Source organism: Taudactylus pleione, unplaced genomic scaffold (genome assembly GCF_031769625.1).
Source record: "Taudactylus pleione unplaced genomic scaffold, aTauple2 ptg000189l, whole genome shotgun sequence".
Classification (NCBI taxonomy): domain Eukaryota; kingdom Metazoa; phylum Chordata; class Amphibia; order Anura; family Myobatrachidae; genus Taudactylus; species Taudactylus pleione.
Genome location: NW_028284591.1, coordinates 4,093,180 through 4,113,001, shown reverse-complemented (window position 1 = coordinate 4,113,001; position 19,822 = coordinate 4,093,180). Strand labels below are relative to the sequence as shown.

The 19,822-nt window shown below is 50.5% G+C and overlaps 1 protein-coding gene across 1 annotated transcript in view; it reads left to right on the top strand.

The window, feature by feature from the left end:
* The window catches only part of ALPK2 (alpha kinase 2), a 124,978-nt gene that overhangs the window by 76,483 nt on the left and 28,673 nt on the right, over positions 1 to 19,822 (top strand). Inside the window, exons 4-6 of the mRNA XM_088476475.1 lie at positions 6,202 to 6,349; positions 11,873 to 12,000; positions 13,369 to 13,404. Coding sequence (XP_088332601.1) covers positions 6,202 to 6,349; positions 11,873 to 12,000; positions 13,369 to 13,404 — 312 coding nt within the window. The remainder of the gene's footprint in view (positions 1 to 6,201; positions 6,350 to 11,872; positions 12,001 to 13,368; positions 13,405 to 19,822) is intronic.

Genomic DNA, 19,822 nt, shown 5'->3' with positions numbered 1-19,822 from the left:
CATCGAAACTGCGAGCCGGAGCCTGCGGTTGAGGTTTTCAACCACAAGCCCCGGAGTGATTTTGGCTCTATCAGAGCCAAAATCACTCCCACTGACATCACTAGTGATGTCAGTGGGCCGGCTTCTGACGGGAGGCGTTCCCGTGGGAACGCCCCCGTCAGGGAGGAACGCCCCCGGCACGCCCACCAAAGGGGGTGTGCTGTCAATCAACATCGACAGCACGCCCCCTTTGATCAGACACAACGAGCGAAGGACTTTCCTTCACTCGTCGCTTCTGGCGCATGCGCACGACGGAGCTCCCTCCGTCGTGCGCATGCTCAGTGCAGAACATCGACCCACTTGCGAGCGGACAGCCGCTCGCGAGTGGGTCTGAATCAGGGCCTTAAAACGCAACCATGGGATACTCCTATATTCGAGATGAAGGCAGATCTCCCAACTTAATCAACTTCGAATGGTCAGTGAGGAAATCCAACAGCCAATTACAGATAGGCACATCAAAACCAATTGCTTGGAGTTTAGCAATAAGTAAGGATGGTACTACAGTGTTGAAAGCAGAACTGTAGTCCACAAACAACAATCTAGCGTAAGAATCCTTGTTCTCTAGATGACACAATACCTTGTGAAGAACCATAAGGGCAGCATCTTCAGTAGATCTATTAGATCTATATGCAAATTGATAACTATCAAAGACTTCTGGGATGCCACCCTTAAGGCGTGCCAAAAGCAATCGCTCAAAGCACTTCCTGATTAATGAAGTAAGAGCAATAGGACGAAAATCGTTTAGGCCAGAAATAGACGTAGTTTTAGGGACAGGGATAATTGTAGTAGTTTTAAAAACAACTCGGAACAATTATTTTGGATAAGTGATCATTTAAAAATAATCGTGTGGATACCAGATAATTTTTTTTGCCCTGCGTGGAGCAGTGGGTTAGGATGAGAACGGGAAGGCTTTGATAAAGAAGTTGGTCGTGAGAGCCAGTTTGAAATTTTTTTAGAGACGTGGAGAGTCTGGGCCTGATTCATGAAGGATCACTATTCTGTTAATACGCACGTAACGCAGTTGCTAATATCAGCGGTGATATGCAAATGTTTGCATTCGCATTGCGATTGCAGCCTAACATAAGGTCGCCCACTTCCCCTTACCCACATCCGTATACTTTGGCAACATAGCGAACACATCGAGTAACATGGGACCCATATGCACAGTTGTGGTTGAGCTGATCTCACTCACAAACTGCTAAACGTCCTGTTGGTATCTAGAGCTCAGGCTGCATATGCCGTCGCAAGGGGCTTAATTATGCACGCCCCTGTAATGGCATTTGAACGCACTGGCACGCCTATGTTTCTCCGACCCCCCCCCGCCCACATCACCACCCACAAACGGTACTTCCTGTCAGTCGCTCTGTGATGGGTCTATGTAGCCACTGCGATCGTAGTCCCGATCACAGTGGAGCATTCGCGCATGCGATCTGCGGCTATGACACATGCGCAGTGCGTTACAATCAGCCTACAGGGGCACACAATCCTATCTGCGATCCTTGCTGAATCAGACGCATGGGGCGATATAGTAGGTTATATTGGAGAGCGGGCATTGTGTTATATACTTTGATGTTTTATAGGGTCCACTTCTATATTTGCGGCTATATCCCCTTAAACATCAGTTTTCGGGGGAGTTAACCTCCGGATGCATGAAGCAGGGACAGCGGCAGTTATCTCCGATACCCGCTGCAATCCCTCCATTTCCGCTGGCAGCCGCATCCCCCATAGGTTTCTATGGGGGATGCGTTGCTGCCAAATTTACCGACATACGGAATGCGATGCATTCTGGATATTGCCCCCGCAGCTACTGTATCTGCAGATGGCGTTAGCCGCTGTAGCCTATGGGCTACACTACGTATAGTCTGCTGGCAGAGGGCCTGATTCAGAGCCGGACGCTCTGACCAGAGCGCTTGCTCTGAATCAGGGCCTTCCTACCTCAACTTGGAGCGGCCTCTTGGACGCTCGCATAGCTGTGGGTTACCACCCACAGCTTATGCGAGCGTCCATGATGATGGTCGCGATGGTCAAGACCATCGCGACCATCGGGCTTGCGACAAGACCCTGCGGTAGAGTCTCGCTGCCGCAAGCCCTGGAGTGATTTTGGCTCTATCTATCAGAGCCAAAATCACTCCCACTGACATCGCTAGTGATGTCAGTGGGGCCGGACCCAGACGGTAGGCGTTCCCATGGTAACGCCTCCGTCTGGCAGCCACGCCCCCGGCACACCCACCAAAGGGGGCGTGCTGTTACTCACCATCGACAGCACGCCCCCTTTGGTGCGAGACCCCGAGCGACAGCTTCCCCGTCGCTCGCCGGGTCTCGGGCATGCGCACAACGGAGCTCCCTCCGTCGTGCGCATGCGCACTTGGGCACCATTGACCTGCTTGCAAGCGTACAGCGCTCGCGAGCGGGTCTGAATGAGACCCAGAGTTCCTCCAGAATCCTCCCTGGCAATGGCGGCCTCACATGTGCAGCTCTCCGGGCACATCGCAGGGACGGGCTCCTTTTCGGAGCAAGTGTCCCTGCATGTACTGGATGATACATCCAGGCACTATGATGGCATATTGCAATGCGATCATGGGCAGTAATGTCATTGCATCACATTGCGGTTGCGATCGTTAATAAATGGGGGCCTATATAACATTGATGTCACAGAGCTATATGACTGGATATCATTTTTGTTGAGAGTCATATAGAGTAGTGATCTATGGAGGAGGGGCCGGATATATATGGAATGGCTTATTGTCTCTGGGCCAGGGCATACCGCATGTGCAGCACAGCTGACAGCCTGCCATATGACTATGGCCCTGGGATAACTACAGCGCAGCCAGGCAACATGTGTGTCTTGCGTTATACGGCCGATCTCTCCACCCTTTGGGTTTGCACAGATGAACATTTTTGCTGCATTCCAAACAGAAGGTGAATGGCAGCAAACTGCTGTAAGCATTGTTCAGGCTACGGGAGCGTGTGAACACCAGAGGCAGTATAAACGGGTCACTTGGGAGCACCTGCTTTATCCTTGGTCTGTGATTTACGCAGCTGCCCATGTGAACAGCAAAGGCATGCAGACAGCATGATCAGTGAGGAGGGTGCCTGCACGATTCTCAGAGAGGTCTCCTTCTGCCATGTTCCATCTGACGGAGCCAAGTGAGAGGGGTTTCGTCTTTATTATGAATATATACCTATTGGCCTACTTTCCTGGAATGGGATGTCGTCAGGAAGCCGACGGTCTAAATACTGACCGCCGGCTTCCCGACTGTCAAATCCCGGCAAGGTACTAATGACAGGTGTCGAAAACTCGACGCCTATCATTAGACCTACGTCAGGAGCCCGACACCCAGCTTACCGAACCAGAGTAAGCCGGGCTCGGACAGCTGCAGGGGGGGAGGGTAAGGTTTTAGGGCTCCTGGGGGGACTTAGGGTTAGGCACCCCCCCAGGAGGGTTAGGTTTAGGCTAGGGGAAGGGGGCGTTAGGGTGGAGCACCCCCCCGGGAGACTTAGGGTTAGGCTGCGGGGGAGGGGGGGTTAGGTTTAGGCACTTAGAGGGGGGTTAGGGTTATACACTTGGGATGGAGGTTAGGATTAGGCACCCCTAAGGGAGGGTTAGGGTTCGGGGGTAAAATAGGGTTAGTTATACTTACCTTATTAGCGATCGGGATTTTCACCTCTGCCAGGCTTCCGCTGTCGGGATTTGAACCGTCGGCCATGCGGCCGGCGGTATTACCTTCTACACTCCCTGGAATGAGCTGGGCATTCTCCCAGATACACTGAGGAGCAGGTCATACGCACACATCCCGCCCACTTTTCTGTAATCGCGCTGCAGAATGTCGTTGTACTTGCTCACTAGACCTCTCCTCCAGGATCTCCCAGAGGGCAGCTATTTTATTATAGCTGTGTCTTCCTGTTGTATTTATAGAAGGGATGTACTGTAATCATTACTGTAGGTCGACAATGAGGTCACAGTGCAGCTCTATAAGTGCCCTATACAGTATTGGGAACCATATCTTTCTCTCTGGACGGTACGGGATGTACTAGCATCGATTACCGCGGTATGTACCTAGAAATGCGAATTGCATCGCAAAGGACCGCTCTCCCGATAAGAGCTGTCCTTTGCGATGCCCCTGGTTAGAGGGTCTTCCGGGTTTAACACCCATAAGTCCCTCTGTAAGGCCGCGGGCCACGATGGGTGATGGGAGGGATCCAATGGCATTACACACCGGCGATGCATTCCGGTGCTTAGTACATCTGGAAAATGCAATACATCCCTTAAAAATGGCAGTTTTGGGGGTTTTACCGCATTTTCCACATTAGTACATCCCGCCGTAACTCTCTTTCCCTCTCTATCAACTCGTAGTTAGAAGGTGTTCGCATGTGCTGTCTGGGGGTGAGTGGGCAGGGCATCAGATGACCAGAGCTTTTGTTCAACTCGTGGGACACAGCTGTGAACAGATCAGGGGGCGGAGCTTAGCGTGACTGGAGGCTGAGATTAACGCACTCAGAGGCGGAGCTTTGAACTGCATGGAGGCCGAGCTTCGGTGGTGGGGGGTCATTAACGGAACTTCGGATCTGCCGGCCGAGGGGTGAATGGGCAGAGCATTGGAATGCTGTTGGAAGAGACAGGATAAAAGTTTTTCTCCGGTCTGCACTGCACTGGCGTCACTAGCGGGTGCGGGTTACACCAGGTGATACCACACCAGAGCTGCCCTGCTATTTTGGTGTCACCCCGTCGGATGGTGTCACTGTGAAGCCAGGACATGGAGAGAGGCAGGGGAGAGACTGTGGGCTGCCCCAGCAGCTGCTGGAGCGCTGGGTCAGCCCATGTGGGGATGTAGTTAGACTTTCTAATCCCGGCGTGGTATTAATGACAGGCGTTGAAAACTCGACTCCTGTCATTAACCAGACGCCTAAAGACCGACGCCTGGCATACCGAACGAAGGCAAGCCGGGCGCCGGCAGCCGTGGGGGAGGAGAGGGTTAGGTCTAGGGCTCCCGGGGAGGACTTAGGGTTAGGCACCCCCCCGGGAGAGTTAGGATTAGGCTCGGGGAAGGGGGGGGTAGGGTTAGGCACCCACAGGGGGAGGTTAGGGTTAGGCACCCCCCCCCGGGGGACTTAGGTTTAGGCAGCGGGGAAGGGAGGGTTAGGTTTAGGCACTTAGAGGGGGGATTAGGGTTAGGCACTTGGGGGGGGAGGTTAGGGTTAGGCACCCCTAAGGGAGGGTTAGTGAGTAGAATTAGGTTAGTGATACTTACCTTAGGGACGATCTGGATTTTCACCCTTGCCGGGCTGCCACTGTCGGGATTTGAACCGCCGGCCATACGTCCGGCGGTAATACCTACTACATCCCCCATGTGTACCGAGAACAGGGCCCAAGACTGGCACACATGGAGGCATGGCTTTGCAGAGCGATGACACACCCCATTTGCTAAGTCATGCCCCTTTCGGGCACGTGGAAGAGCACCGACCAGCCTCTGCTGCACTGACTGGATCCTGTGAGCCTGTTTTAATGGGAGGGCCTGGAGCTGCAGCTCCACCCGCCCCATTGTTAATCCAGCCCTGATAACAGTGTTATAAAGTCGACACCAATTATGGGGGGATTAGGTATAGGCACTAAAGGGAGGATTAGGGATAGGGCAGGTATACTCACCGTAATGCAGCTCCGTCAGATAACTGAGAGGGAACTCACATGACCGCCGGGACCTGGAAGATGACGCTGGAGCCACTGCAGCCGTCGGCAGCAGGTAAGTCACTGCTGGTTCACCAGGGACGATATGTCAACATTTTATCACGTAGGCATTTCATCAGTTTCTTCCTGATGAATGTTGAGATGGTCAGTGTTGACAATATGACCATGTCGACATTCTTATGTCGACATCATGAATATTGACATATCATACCACTCCCCTTAAAGAACACTGCACTTGTTACAGTGAGTGAATTCATTTAATCGCACAAGTGGATGGGTCGCTAGCTTCCACACTTATTTTCAGACGATCTGATTGGCTAGAGAATGCTCTTTTTTTGCTCATTTCAAAACTGGGACCTGCAGAAAATGGGTGCGAAAGATGAAAAAGTGAATAAAATAACTGCTTTGACCTTATTTAAACGCACTTAAAAAACTTTGTATTAACAAATAGCTTTATGATTATATTATTGTATTTGCAGCTCCCCAGTTGTTACATAGTATCGAGGCAGAGATGTTTCCCGACTGCGCTGAAAACTTGAAGTTATTTTGTCACTTTGGGGAAATTCATGCTGATTCCACAATCACCTGGACTAAGGATTCCAAACTGCTGGCCAGGATACACAGAAGGTGAGATTACACTTATTATATAGGTAAACATTAAGGCGTATGCAATAACCTGGTGCAAATTGCGAACATTTGTGGTAGCCAACGGCGGCCTGTCAGCCAATTAACAATCGGAGCTACAGAATTCATTGCAATTATAATGTGAACATTCATTTGATCAAGTGTAGACATTAGTAAATAAGATTTAGTGGAAAAACAGTTGTATAATACTAAACAGGCAAACCCATGACAGAGGGCCTGATTCAGACCCGGTCGCTATGAGCGTACGCTCGCTCAATGCGTATGCCAATATTTGAAAGTGACGCGGCAGGGAGCGATCGCTCGCCAAGGCATAAGCACGCCCATCTTACCTGTACGAGCGTTCGCTTTGTGTATGCAGACTCCCCTTAGCGAATGCAGAGACGCCCACTGCCCCACATCATCTCCTGGAAGATTGTGAAAACATTGGTACATCGACCACTATTGGATGTGAACGCAGTGCTTGTGGTAGCTTTTTTCTACCGCAAGCATTGCGAGGAAAACAGAGTAAAAAAAATGGCTGGTGATGTTTACTATGACGCTGCCTGTTAATTATGCACGCCTCTAAAACGGCGTTGAAACACTCAGGCACACCTGCGTTTGCATCTCCAACCCCCCCGTTACTACTGCCCTGCCCCTGTCACCACCCACAAACGGCCTCTCCTGTCACTCACTCTGCTGGGCTGGCTTTGCTGTGCGAGCGAGGGATCTGGGAATGCACTGTGTAGTTTGCGCACAGATGCACTGCAATGCATACACATGCGCAGATTACCAACCACCGGCAATAGCGAGCGCACTGCGGATAGCGTCCGGGTCTGAATCAGGCCCAGTGTTCCAAATGGTGAAATGGTACCTGAATGGGTAGGGCTGGATTTAGAATAAAACACAGTAGATAGTTATCTTTTCTCTTGCACGTTTTGTTCTGTCAATGAAGTCTGAGGGAATGAGAAACCTGTGGCTGGTGGGTACACTACGGGTTCCATATAAAAACTAAACTAGTTTAATATCACTTACGAATATGCCGTTATTATTTAACATAACGTCCCATTCTTGAGAGGTCCCTAGGTGTCCACCTCCTCCAACAGCGTCCTTCGCTGTGTCGCTGGCAGACTGACGCTGTCGGCGACCGCATGCACATTACACTTCCATCCTGTGGAGACTCAGTAATGCCTGGAAGCCGTAAAGACTTTTGCTGGGTCCCTACTGCCGGCGGACCGCACTGCTGACGCCATCTTTAGCTGTTTGCTAAATACAGGACAGAGGGCCTGATTTAGACCCAGACGCTATTTGCGTCCGCTCGCTGGCTAAAAGGGGCCGGCTATTTAAATCATGCGCTCGCACTGCGTCGCGTAAAGCCGCCCATTAAGTAATAGTGAGCGGCCGCACTATGCGCTCGCACCTGTATAAAGACGCCCCTTTGCCACTCACAACACACGTCATCTCCGGCAGTTGTAGGATTAATCGGGAACATCGAGAGCCATCGGAGCTGCTCGCAGCGCTTGTGGTAGCCTTTTCCCGCCACAACATTGCGAGCAGTTCTGGCTAAAATACAACCTAGTCACGTGTGTAATGACGCTACTTTGCTAATTATGCACACCCATTAAACGCCGTTCTGACGGTCGGGCACGCCTGCGTTCGCACATCCACACCCCCATTTTCAAGCACCTTCTCCTGTTACCACCCACAAATGGCACTATCTGTCACTCAAAATAGTGGCCCGACTGGCGAGTACTTTACCATCGCAATGACTGGTTCGCGCACGCGCATTACGACTCATATGCATGCGCAGATTTCGGAAAATCGCTCAATGCGAGCGCAGCGTAGCGTAGCGTCCGGGTCTGAATCAGACCAAGAGCACATAACCAACCTTAGATAGTCCTATAAGGGGTTTTGACGCATTCTTAAATAAAGCCCTCAGGCTAAGAAAGTCGTTGATCCTGCGCCTACCGGCTCTAATGATGTACGTGTTCCTATATATCTGTTCCCTAAGTGAAAAACGTGACATGGGCAACACAGGATATTCATGCTACACCACTGCGCAGACCGCAGCCCCCATTTTAAGAAATGGCGACTGCCGTATCCTGCATTGCTTAGCTGGGTGCAGGAGGTGTCTGTGATATCTCTTACTGTACGTTCTGTTTTCGGTAAATTGCCGTGATACATAAATCATGTGGAAATCGCTGTTCTGCATCATTTTTATCTATAACAACTTTAATAAATAGGTCCCTAAGTGCTATCACTTTGTATTTGTATCTTTGTAAATACTGTTAGAAAGCATCTAAAATTAAGGCTAAAATTTATTTAAAATCCCTAAAGCTCTGGGGCTAAGCATCCCCCGCGGTATGTAGTCAGGAAGACGGCGGTCGGCATTTCGACTGTCAAATCCCGGCATGGGACTAATGATAGGCATCGAAATCCCGACGCCTATCATTATCCACCCGCTGAAATCCTGATGCCCGGCATACCGTATGAAGATAAGCCAGGCGTCGGGACCTCTTAGTCGCTGGAGGGGGGGTTAGGTTTAGGGACTTCCGGGGAGACTTAGGGTCAGGCACCCCCCTCCCGGGAGGGTTAGGCTAGGGGAAGGGGGGGTTAGGTTTAGGCACCCCTGGGGGGAGGTTAGGGTTAGACACTAGGGGGGGAGTTTAGGGTTAGTCACCTCTAAGGGAGGGTTAGGGAGGGAAAGCGGTAGGGATAGCCTACTTACCTCGGGATCTTCACCCATCAGGCTGCCGGCATCGGGATTTCAACCGCCAGTCTGACGTCCGGTGGTCATACATACCGATTCCTCCGCCGCACCTCAGTCACGTTTAGTATATGGCCACCTCTATATTCCCACTTTCACCACTGTACAGATACATAAATAATTATTGATTAGACTATCCTATCCCCTAAGGGCTTGGAGTTCAATGCAACTTGCCGCAGATACCCCGTAGATACCCCAGCGCTGCTTGCATGGAAGAAAATGCGGAAATTCACCCGTATGCAGAGCTGTACGTATCTCTGCGGCCAGACCGCGCTCTGCGTTTCATAGCCACCAGAGCCGTAACTAGACTTTTTGGTGCCCTGTGCCAGAAAGAGCATTGGCGCCCCCTCACCCCTATTTTTCAAATAGGGACATAAGATGCGCTGCCAAAAAAGGGCCATGGCCTCATGGGGAAGGGTCAGGGAAGAGATAGGAGAGGCCAGGAGATACTGGGGATAAAAGAAGAGGAGGTATACAATCGGGAAACCGGCTGCCTTAATACCGGCAGCCGGCTTCCCGACTGTCATGTCCCGGCGAGGGATGTAGACGCCTGACATTTCCCCAATGCTGGGAGAAAGGCGCCTGGCATCCTGATCGAAGGGATGCCGGGCAACACGAGCAGACATCCGCGGGAGGGGAGGGCTAGGTATAGGGCACCCGGGGGGACTTAGGGTTAGGCACCCCCCCGGGAGGGTTAGGGGTAGGCTAGGGGGAGGGAGGGTTAGGCACCCCCGGGGGGGACTTAGGTTTAGGCAGTGGGGAAGAGGGGGGTTAGGGTTAGGCACTTAGAGGGGGGATTAGGGTAGGCACTTGGGGGGGAGGTTAGGGTTAGGCACCCCTAAGGAGGGTTAGGGGGTTAGGTTAGATAGTACTTACCTATCCACGATCGGGATTTCCAGCGCTGTTGGGCTTCCGCTCCCGGGAACTCTGCTGCTGCTACAAGTGAGAAAGATAATAAACAGGAATTTGACAGGCTTAAACAGCGCCCCCTGCCCTGCGGTGTCCTGTGCCATGGCACAGGCCGCACTACCCTAGTTACAGCCCTGATAGCCCCCATCATCACGGCTCACTTACACCAGTCTATACTTGGTATAAAAGATGCACCTGGAAAGTTTGGAAACATACAAATGTATACAACTGCTCAGTACCGCATATCCCGCACTTACATCGTCATACCCTCACATTGCCTACGTGAGAACGCTCCGTTCCAGCTCAGTTAAGCCATTGGAGTTGCAGCTAAAATGCATCCCCTGTACTTATGTATGCCCAGTTCTGGAGCATGCACAGTATGAAAACACACAAGAAACATTCTGCATATAGGCTCTGCATTGGCCTTTAAGCAGGGGCGGACTGGCCAATCTGGCAAAAGCCAGAAGCAGTCACGGTGTAATGGGTCAGTCTGGCCCCAAAACCTGGGCAACAAGCTCTGCCTCCTGGCGCTATGTTTGGCTGGCATGCAGGGAGATTGGGGGGGTATCGCAAGACCACGGCGCTGTGATTTGCGACACACTAGGTGTCGTGTGGCCACACCCCTTTTCTTGCACACGCACGGAAGCATGCAGGGGCTATTCTACCGCACCAGTCCATCCCTGCCTTTAGGTAACTTATCTGCTATGGATGTGATAATAGGGGCAATGTATCAAGGGTATACAATCGGGAAACCGGCTGCCTTAATACCGACAGCCGGCTTCCCGACTGTCATATCCCAGCGAGGGTGAAATGCCGGGTATCTATAGCTAGACGCCTGTCATTTCCCCGATGCCGGGAGACAGGCGCCCGGCATCTCGATCGAAGGGATGCCGGGCGCGGCGAGTGGATAGCCGCGGGGGGAGGGTAAGTTTTAGGGCACCCGGGAGGGCTTAGGGTTAGGCACCCCCCCGGGAGGGTTAGGCACCCCCAGGGGGGACTTAAGGTTAGGCACACCCCCCCCCCGGGGGACTTAGGTTTAGGCAGCAGGGAAGGGGGGGTTAGGGTTAGGCACTTAGAGAGGGGATTAGGGTTAGGCACTCGGGGCGGAGGTTAGGGTTAGGCACTCCTAAGGAGGGTTAGGGTTAGGTTAGGTTAGTTTATACTTACCTTAGCGACGATAGGGATTTCCAGCACTGTCGGGCTTCCGCTGCCGGGAACTCTGCTTCTGTCGGCCGGCTGTATTTCATACTGATTCCGTATCAAGCCTTTGAAGGGGTAGAGAAGTTGTCCGTAACAACTAATCAGCTCCTACAGTAGCTAGCATTTATCTTTGACATTCTATAACACGCTAGCTAGAAAATCATCGGTTTCCATAGGACAACATGTCCACTTCTACACTCTTTGGAAGGCTGATACATCTCCCCCAACGTTCCTGTGTCTTCTAAGTTGTTATATGTCTGAGGTCGAGGTATGAATCTCTGTGTCTGTGACTGATTGTCACACAGTGGCCATTCCTCATGTATACGCTCAGCCCTCCTGAAAATCACACAGTGTCAGACAAATGAGTTATATGAATCGTGCTACGATATTACGTTCATCTGTGATCTCTTATCAGGTGTCTATTGATCTGTGTGTGGAAATTATGTACGAGACTAATTTGTGTAAGATATAAGCGGGAGATGCCGCAGGGGGGAGGACCCAGCCCTCGATGCATTGATCTACTAATTCAAGTCATTGCTGAATTTACGCAGATTTGTGACAGTGAACAACTTACAGTAAAGTGATAAATGAACGTTCTCCAATACTGAATGTTACAGAGCAGTACAGTGACAATATGTCATCTCGTGTTCCAGCTCTAATGACGACTCTACAGTGTCTCTCGCCATAGTGCAAACCAGTAAGAAAGACCAGGGATTGTATCACTGCACTCTGAAGAACGTACATGGAAAAGTGACGACTGAATTCCACCTGACAGCCGAAGGTAACTATCCAATAAAAGAGTCCGATCAGCTACTATAACTGAGGCAGGAGGTACCTCATGCATTGCAACACCTCATGCCTCAGTGAGGTTGTTACTTCCTGGTGAACTGATAGGCCTAAAGGTGGACTTAACATCCAAAATGACTGTCTCCACTGTGTGGTGGGTACAGGTCCGCTTTAGAGTGTATTTGAGGTCAGCAGCCATCTTGTCAGCTGAATCTATATTAATAACAATTATTCCATACCCACTAACATTTGTGCTTGCAATGGGGAACACTTATGTTGCAGCATTATTTCTCTTATCCTGCATGCACCATTCACCGTACTTGCATTCATCTTCTGCAAGTGTTCATTACCACTTTAGTGGGTAACCAGCATTAGAGCCTGATTCAGAAATACTGCATGTAAGTGGCCGATGTTTCCGAGTCGCACGGCGAATGCATCTTGGACCTCATTCAGACCCGGTCGCAAGCGCTGAGCGCTCGCAACCGGGTCGATGTTTAGGCCCTGCGCACGCGCAGCGGCTGCACTGCGCGTGCGCAAGCTCCGGAGCGAGAGAGCTCACTACAAAAGGGGCGGCTGTTGATGTTGATCGACAGCTCGCCCCGTTTTGTAGGCGTGGCGGGGGGGTGGTTTCACAAACGGAGGCATTCCTTAAGGAACGCCTGCCGTTTTGTGGGCGGCCGCACTGACATCATCAGTGATGTCAGTGGGGAGTTTCCTGCTCGATCAGCGCAGGAAGCTCCTTGGGGCTTGCGGTTGCCGAGACCCAACCTTAGGGTCTCATCGCAAGCCCCGATGGTTGCGATGGTCTTGACCATCGCCACCATCAACCTGGTCGGTCGCTAAAGCTGTGGGTGGTAACCCACAGCTTAGCTAGGGACCAGGAGGCCGCACTTGAAAAATCAAGCGGCCGCCCTCATTCAGAGAGAGCGCTCGCTTCTTACGACCACCTCTGAATGAGGGCCCTTGTTTGGTACCATCGGGAGCCCCAGAATTAATTTGGACGCTGAGAGAGGCGATTTCGGTGGGCATGTCTGTGTGATTACAGGAGGGTGGCTAGTCAGACGCAAGCGTGTTGCTGTCAACGACTTCGGCTTGAGACGCAGTTGCACTGACACTTGAAGCCATGTCCAATTGGATATGTTGCGCCTCCATAGGGTTAGTGCCGTATTCGATGGTGCAATAGTTGCGTCCAATGTTGAGTCCTAAAATGCAGAACGACGGATTAGCGTTGTAGCTGGTGGGAGTCTTGGTATGAATCCCATTGGCTGCTGCAATAGCACTGACCTCTGAATCAGGCTCTTAGAGTGGTTGTAACATCGGGAGTAGAACTCGTCTCTGATCAATCAATCTTTGTGTCTTGCAGTGTTGGAGCAGCTGACACGTAATCAGGAGATTGAAGGTATGGTTACTATGGGGAACCGTTACTGTGTGATTAAATATATAATTGCAGTGGATGTATACTGTAACTCGTGCAATGAAAAAAAAAAAAAAGATATTTTGTTACTGTTACAAAAAACTAATTGAAAAGGAATTCAGAGGACTGGTGCAATATTTAAGGGGAACCTATTTTAACATATATGTATCTCAAAGTCCAACGTAAAATGTGTACAGAGCAAGGATACAGTCTGGCGTATAGGTCCATCGTCAATAATGATGTGCCAGGCTACCAGCAGAGAATGTGGGCAACCCTGTGTCCTAGATAACCCCCCACGCCATTGACTGAGTGGATGCGCTGTAGCCTTTGAGCCCTGATGCCCAGAGCAGACGCAATGCTAAGAGGTCCTCTTCAGTGTACTGGCATGCACTACGTGCCCCTCAGACAACCCATATGCCCCCCTAATCTCCCCACAACAGACCTCCCACCTACCCCTTGCATGACACTCAGACCTCACCACGTGCCCCAGAACTCTCCGTGTCATCAGACCTTCCTTCCCACATACCCCTTTGCTTGTCTCTGAGACCTCCCCACATGCCATCAGACCTCTCCACAAAATACATGGGCATACTGGCGCTACTGAAATTGCATGCACCGTGCTACAGTGCTGCTAGGGCTGGCTGGATTTATGCAGTCAGCAATCAATGTGCATTCAAAATGTCAACACCAGAATCTGAACAGTTATGATGTTGACATGGTAAAAGTGTCGACATTGGCAAAATGTTGACATTGTTAAAATTTCAACATTACCATTAGGGTTAGCATTAGGGATACATTGTTATCATTATGACTGAGTCATCATTTCATCAGTGTCGACATGCTGAATGTCAGTGGCGTAACTAGGGTCTGCGGAGCCCAGGGCAAGTTTCAGATTGGTGCCCCCCCACACACACACACACTACAGATATATTTTGCGCGCCAAAAAAATATGGGTGTGGTCACCTACCAGAAGGGGCGTGGCTATTGAATATGGGGCGTGCCAACATGACACGGCACCCATATTTTGGCACATTCCTTTACATTCCATATGCACCTTACCTCTGCGGTGGTTTCTCACAACGTGGAACCTCTGAAGAAATGTATCCTCCCTGGGACTATGGCAGTAACAGATACACACATGCTGACACAGATACACACATGCTGACACAGATACATACATGTTGACACAGATACACACACTGACACATATATACACACATGCTTACACAGATACATACATGATGACAGTAACACAGATACACACATGCTGACACAGATACACACATGCTGACACAGATACACACATGCTGACACATGCTGACACCGATACACACGCTGACACATATACACACATGCTTACACAGATACATACATGCTGACACAGATACACACATGCTGACACAGATACACACATGCTGACATGCTGCTCTCCCCCCCCCCAATACTAACCAGTGGTGAAGCTGCAGAGCGCTGGGGAAGGAGAACTTTCACTATCCGTGTCACCCGGCGCCAGCAGCAGCTCTCAGCCTCTCAGGATCAGCATGCTTCAGAATACCAGGAGGACAGCCTTGGAGGGGTTGCGCGTCTCTGCTGCAGCTCCCCCTACAGTCAGCACCAGCAGCTTGCAGGCACTCACTACACTGTACTGTGTACATTCAGTAGTAGATTTCGCCGGGGGAAGCGGGTGGGGGGGAGCGGAGAGCGGGCGGTGCGGGTAACAATGCCCTGGCTGGCGCCCCCCTCTGCTGGGCCTGCCATGTCGCCCAGGGCACAAGCCCCACTCAACCCCCCCCCCCCCCCCCTAGTTACGCCACACACCAGATGGTGGTTGTCAACATAACCACTATGTTAACATTCTCTCTTTCTTTTTTTTACATTACAGTTATAGTGCAACTACATGTTCCAGCAGGTGCATGACAGTGTTTGTCGTTCCAAGAACTCCAGCATTCTGTACCCTGGCAGTCAGTTCCTGCCAGGCTTGTTGGGACGTAAAGTTCCACAAAAGCATGTCATCTATATTTGACATAGTACACTTGCCCTGGCACCGATGACCCCAGGGGTGGCAGGAATAGCTCTGGAGGGCTGGTTGCTTATGGGCTGAATGGGTTCCCCAGGGTGTTGAGTCACTGACTATGGCTTATTTGCATTATGGCAGAGGGACCCTATGGAGGGTCTTTCTTTCATGGTGTGACCACCCTGGTGCCGGTTACCATATATGCAGAGAAATCCTACACAGGTTTTCTAGCGCTTAGATTTTTTGGATCAGGGAGAAAAACAAGTGGCAAATGACAGAAGAATATCACAGGTAGATCAGTGGTATGCAGATAGAGAGGCAGCCTGGAGCTCTTGGTGTTTCTCGGCCTTGTAGTGCACCAGGCGTGGTAGCAACTAATACACCGGCGGATGGTAGCGGTGATGCCCTGTACTATAACGGTGGTGGTATAGTATACTTGCAGTCCAGCTATATGGCTCTGGGTGGCTCTGTACTGTGAGAGTCTCCTGGGTCCATCCGTCCTCATGGAAAGCCAGGGAGTAAAAATGCGCTGAGAAGACGTGCATACGAGGTAGCAGATGTCATTGGTTGGGCCTATCCGCCTGACTTCCACCAGGTCCTAGTGACCGCCGGCTCAGTCCTACCTGTCAGATGCTGGAGGGAGGTAGTACAGGAGCGCACAGGGGCGCCGAGAGGGGGGGGATCGGGTACAGATTACCCGGGCCCGGGCTTCCTGAGGGGCCCGGTGGGGGCCCGAGTCCGGCGCCACTCCCCCCCTCACAGCAGCCCAGCACACAGCGTGTGCTGAGCTGCAGTTGGAGACTGCTCGTGGCTGCTGAGCAGCAGCCACAGCAGTCTCCTATGCCTGTGCGGGGGAGCGATCACGCTGATCGTGACCCCCCTGGCTTTGCGCTGGGCTGAGGGGGCTCAGAGCGCCCCCTCTCCCCAGCGCGAAGCAGCGCTGCAAATCTTTTTTTATTTTTTTTTCTCAGCAAGGGGGCGTGGCCACGCCTCCCGCGATTAGGCCACGCCCCCTATTACCGGGGCCCGCCACAGCTCTTGGCGGGCCTGGGAGCGCATGTCAGAGGTTGGGCTTGTCTGGCTGAGTTCCAGCCGGTCCTAGTGACCGCCGGTTCAGTCCTACCTGTCAGATGCTGGATGGAGGCAGCGCAGAAGCTCTCAACATTTTCATTTATTTGTTTATCAAACAGTAAATCTCATACATGTATGTATAAATCTGGCTTTGATACTAGCCAGTGCCCCCCCAGCCATTTACCTCACTGCACGCCACTGCTTCCCAGCCACACGTGGACATAACAGCAAACTTTGAACCATCACTAAGGAGGCCCATTATATGCAGTGTGGTAACATTTCCTGACCACAGACTGACATGCACAGTGACAAAGTGAGACCTGAAATTTATATAGAGGGAGACTGAGTATTAGAACATGTGGGGATAAAGAATGATATTTGGGGGCTTATGTAATAGGTTGCGAGCTGCAGCCGCTGTGGGAACACCTGCGAGTCTTCCGGTATTTTTAAAGCGGCAATCATTTTAAAGGCAAGACCAACTTGGTTTTTCCCTTTAAAATGCTAGCCACTTTAAAAATAGCTTGCAACCTATTACAGCGCAACCTATTACAGCGTAACCTATTACAAATTAAAATTCTTGCTGCTTTAAAAAAGCTTGCAACCTATTACATACAGTATGCCCCTTGGCCTGTGAAATTCAGCATGTAAATGCAGTACATATTTATTAGAAAATTATAGACTCTATTAAAAAAGATATCCTTTATTGTTTTTATGTTAGTGGCTTCTATACTGAATAATAATGATGCTTTTAAATTGAAACCAAATTGTGATAACAGAGTTTACCTTTCTCTCCTAAACAATGTGTATAATGTGTGGTTCACATGCAATAGAAACAGATGCATTCTCTATACGTCATACTGCGCCAGATCCCCACCGTGACTGAGACGCTCAGAGCCGTGTAGCGTACTGTATGTTTCTGTACAGTTTGCATCTTATTCACATCTCAGACGCAGCAAATCACCACTCACAGTCAGGCCCGGCGACAGAGGGGTACAAAGGGTACAAAGGATACCCCTGTCTCTGGCCCTAAAGTTCAGAGGGTCCCTGAGGTTTATAGGGGGCACAAAACCAAAAATCCTTAGCGCCAAACACTATTTGATGTACAGACTGTGCCGGCCGGCCCAACTAGGTAACAGACAGCCCCCGGCCCCATCCCCGCTCGAGGATATGTCACCTGGTGCTGCGCATGCACCATAATAATGAATGGCACAATGGAGGTGTCATTATGTGCGACACTGCGCTGGCAGGTTGCCCCTTCTGCACCCTGCTGCCACTGCTACCTTGGATGAGTAGGAGGAGACAAGCCGGGCGGGAGCAAGCTGCAGCACCACCGACTGGGACTGCACACCCTCTCCCCACCCTAAGACCGCCTCGGGCATTGGCACACGCTGGGGAGGGATATATGGGTGCGAGGGTGGTGAGGGGTGTGGGAGGGGCCAGAGACATTAGTGTACAACATTTCTGTTGCCAGCCCTGCTCACAGTGCATTAGAGACACTAGGCTGTGACTTTAACTGCACAGGAATTAGTTTTACACACATATATACAGGTGTAGATGAAACACAAGAGAACTTGGCATTAGAAAAAGCCGCGGGTGCTGCATCATAGCGCTTCCTATACCGATTCAAACGCATACAGATACACAAATGTCACACATCAAATTGATCAGTGTCTCTAGTAAAGTAGTTTTGTCACTTCCAGTTGCTTTATTCATGCGAATAGGACATACAATTTGAGTGAGAAAGACACTTGGCGCGGCTGAGTTGCCTGGGATCTAGCGCGCAGAAAGGGGCTATTTGCCGCTACTTGTGAAACAGCGTATGAGGACTCATTTGTGTGTTTGTGAATGCGTAAAGATTACAGTCTATGTGCTCCATGTTGAAACCTCCCTTGAAATGAATAAAAGTAAAGTAGCCCACTTCATCATTGTTCAACCAGCCCGAGTGCTAGACAGCCTGGAATGGTTCCCACTAAGAATGGGGTCACAAGCAGATTGGGATCCAATAATAGGTTAGATAGCCTGTGATAGTTTCCACCATTTCTATCAAAGCCTACAACATAGAGATCCCTTATCTTAATGGTAACCAGTCCCATGCTAGTCCCGGACGATTCTGCAGCTTCTGTGAAGGGCAGCAATAAATCCCTGACCCCCAAGAAACCAACAGCTGTTCATTCAAACTTACCAGCTCATTTCCAGTTCTCCTGGGCTGTGGAGACAGGAGCAATGAGGAGTGGGATGCCCATTTGTAATTTATATACTGTAGTTAGCCCACAGCTCCATTGAATTAGGCAATATGTAGGTGTCCCCTCTTTTATGGTAACTCAATGGGTATGTACACAATATGCTCTTACAGCAATACATAGATTTTTACAAGTGCCGTGGCATGCTTTTATTAAACTAAAATTGAGTAGAGTTCTAAAAAATCAGATTGTAGCTACCTAGGCCTGTCTTTCTATTGGACAGAAATAGAGAGATAGCCCAACTGGGGATACTCAATCGCACTACAGCATAATATCAATTGTCTAAAATAGTTACTGTAACCTTATAGACAGAGGATAACCACAAAGGAGCTGATTCAGAGCCGCTCGCTAGATGCGATCACTCGCATCCAGCGTATGCAAATTCGGCAAAGTGACGCCATGGCAGGTGCTCACTTGGAAAGGCATTAACACGCCAAATTTGGCTGTGCGAGTGATCGCTCTGTGTATGCAGACACCCATTAGCATATGTTGAGACGCCCACTAGTGCATGTCATCTCATCTCCAGGTATTGTTTTAAAACATTGGTACATCAAGGACCATCAGTAGCTAACACAGCGCTTGTGGTTGCCTTACCCTACTGCAAGCATTGCGAGGACTTCAGTGTAAAAACAGGCATGTGACATGTACAATGACGCTGCCTGTTAATTATGCACTCCTTTGAAACGGCATTGAAACACCCAGGCACGCCTGCGTTCACACCTCCACTCCCCCGTTATTAGTGTCCTGCCCCTGTTACCACCCACAAATGGTCTCTCCTGTCACTCATTTCTTGCGATCGCATAGAGTAGTTCAAGCTCGTGCAGAAAGAAGCGTGCGCATACTATCGGACCGTTTGCGAGCGGCTCTGAATCAGGTCCAAAGTCCCCATAGCAAAATGTAGTTGTTAGGGAACAGCGATGGGTGTACTCCATAGGCCGCTCTTTACTTGGGGGCCTAATCTGCAAAATAGAATAGCAGAGTGGGAGCCAATGTATTGGTTAGACTGGCATTGCCAGGCCCAATTCACCAATAGGCCCTAGGCTATAGTTCTGACCATAGGCGTGCACAGAAACTGGCA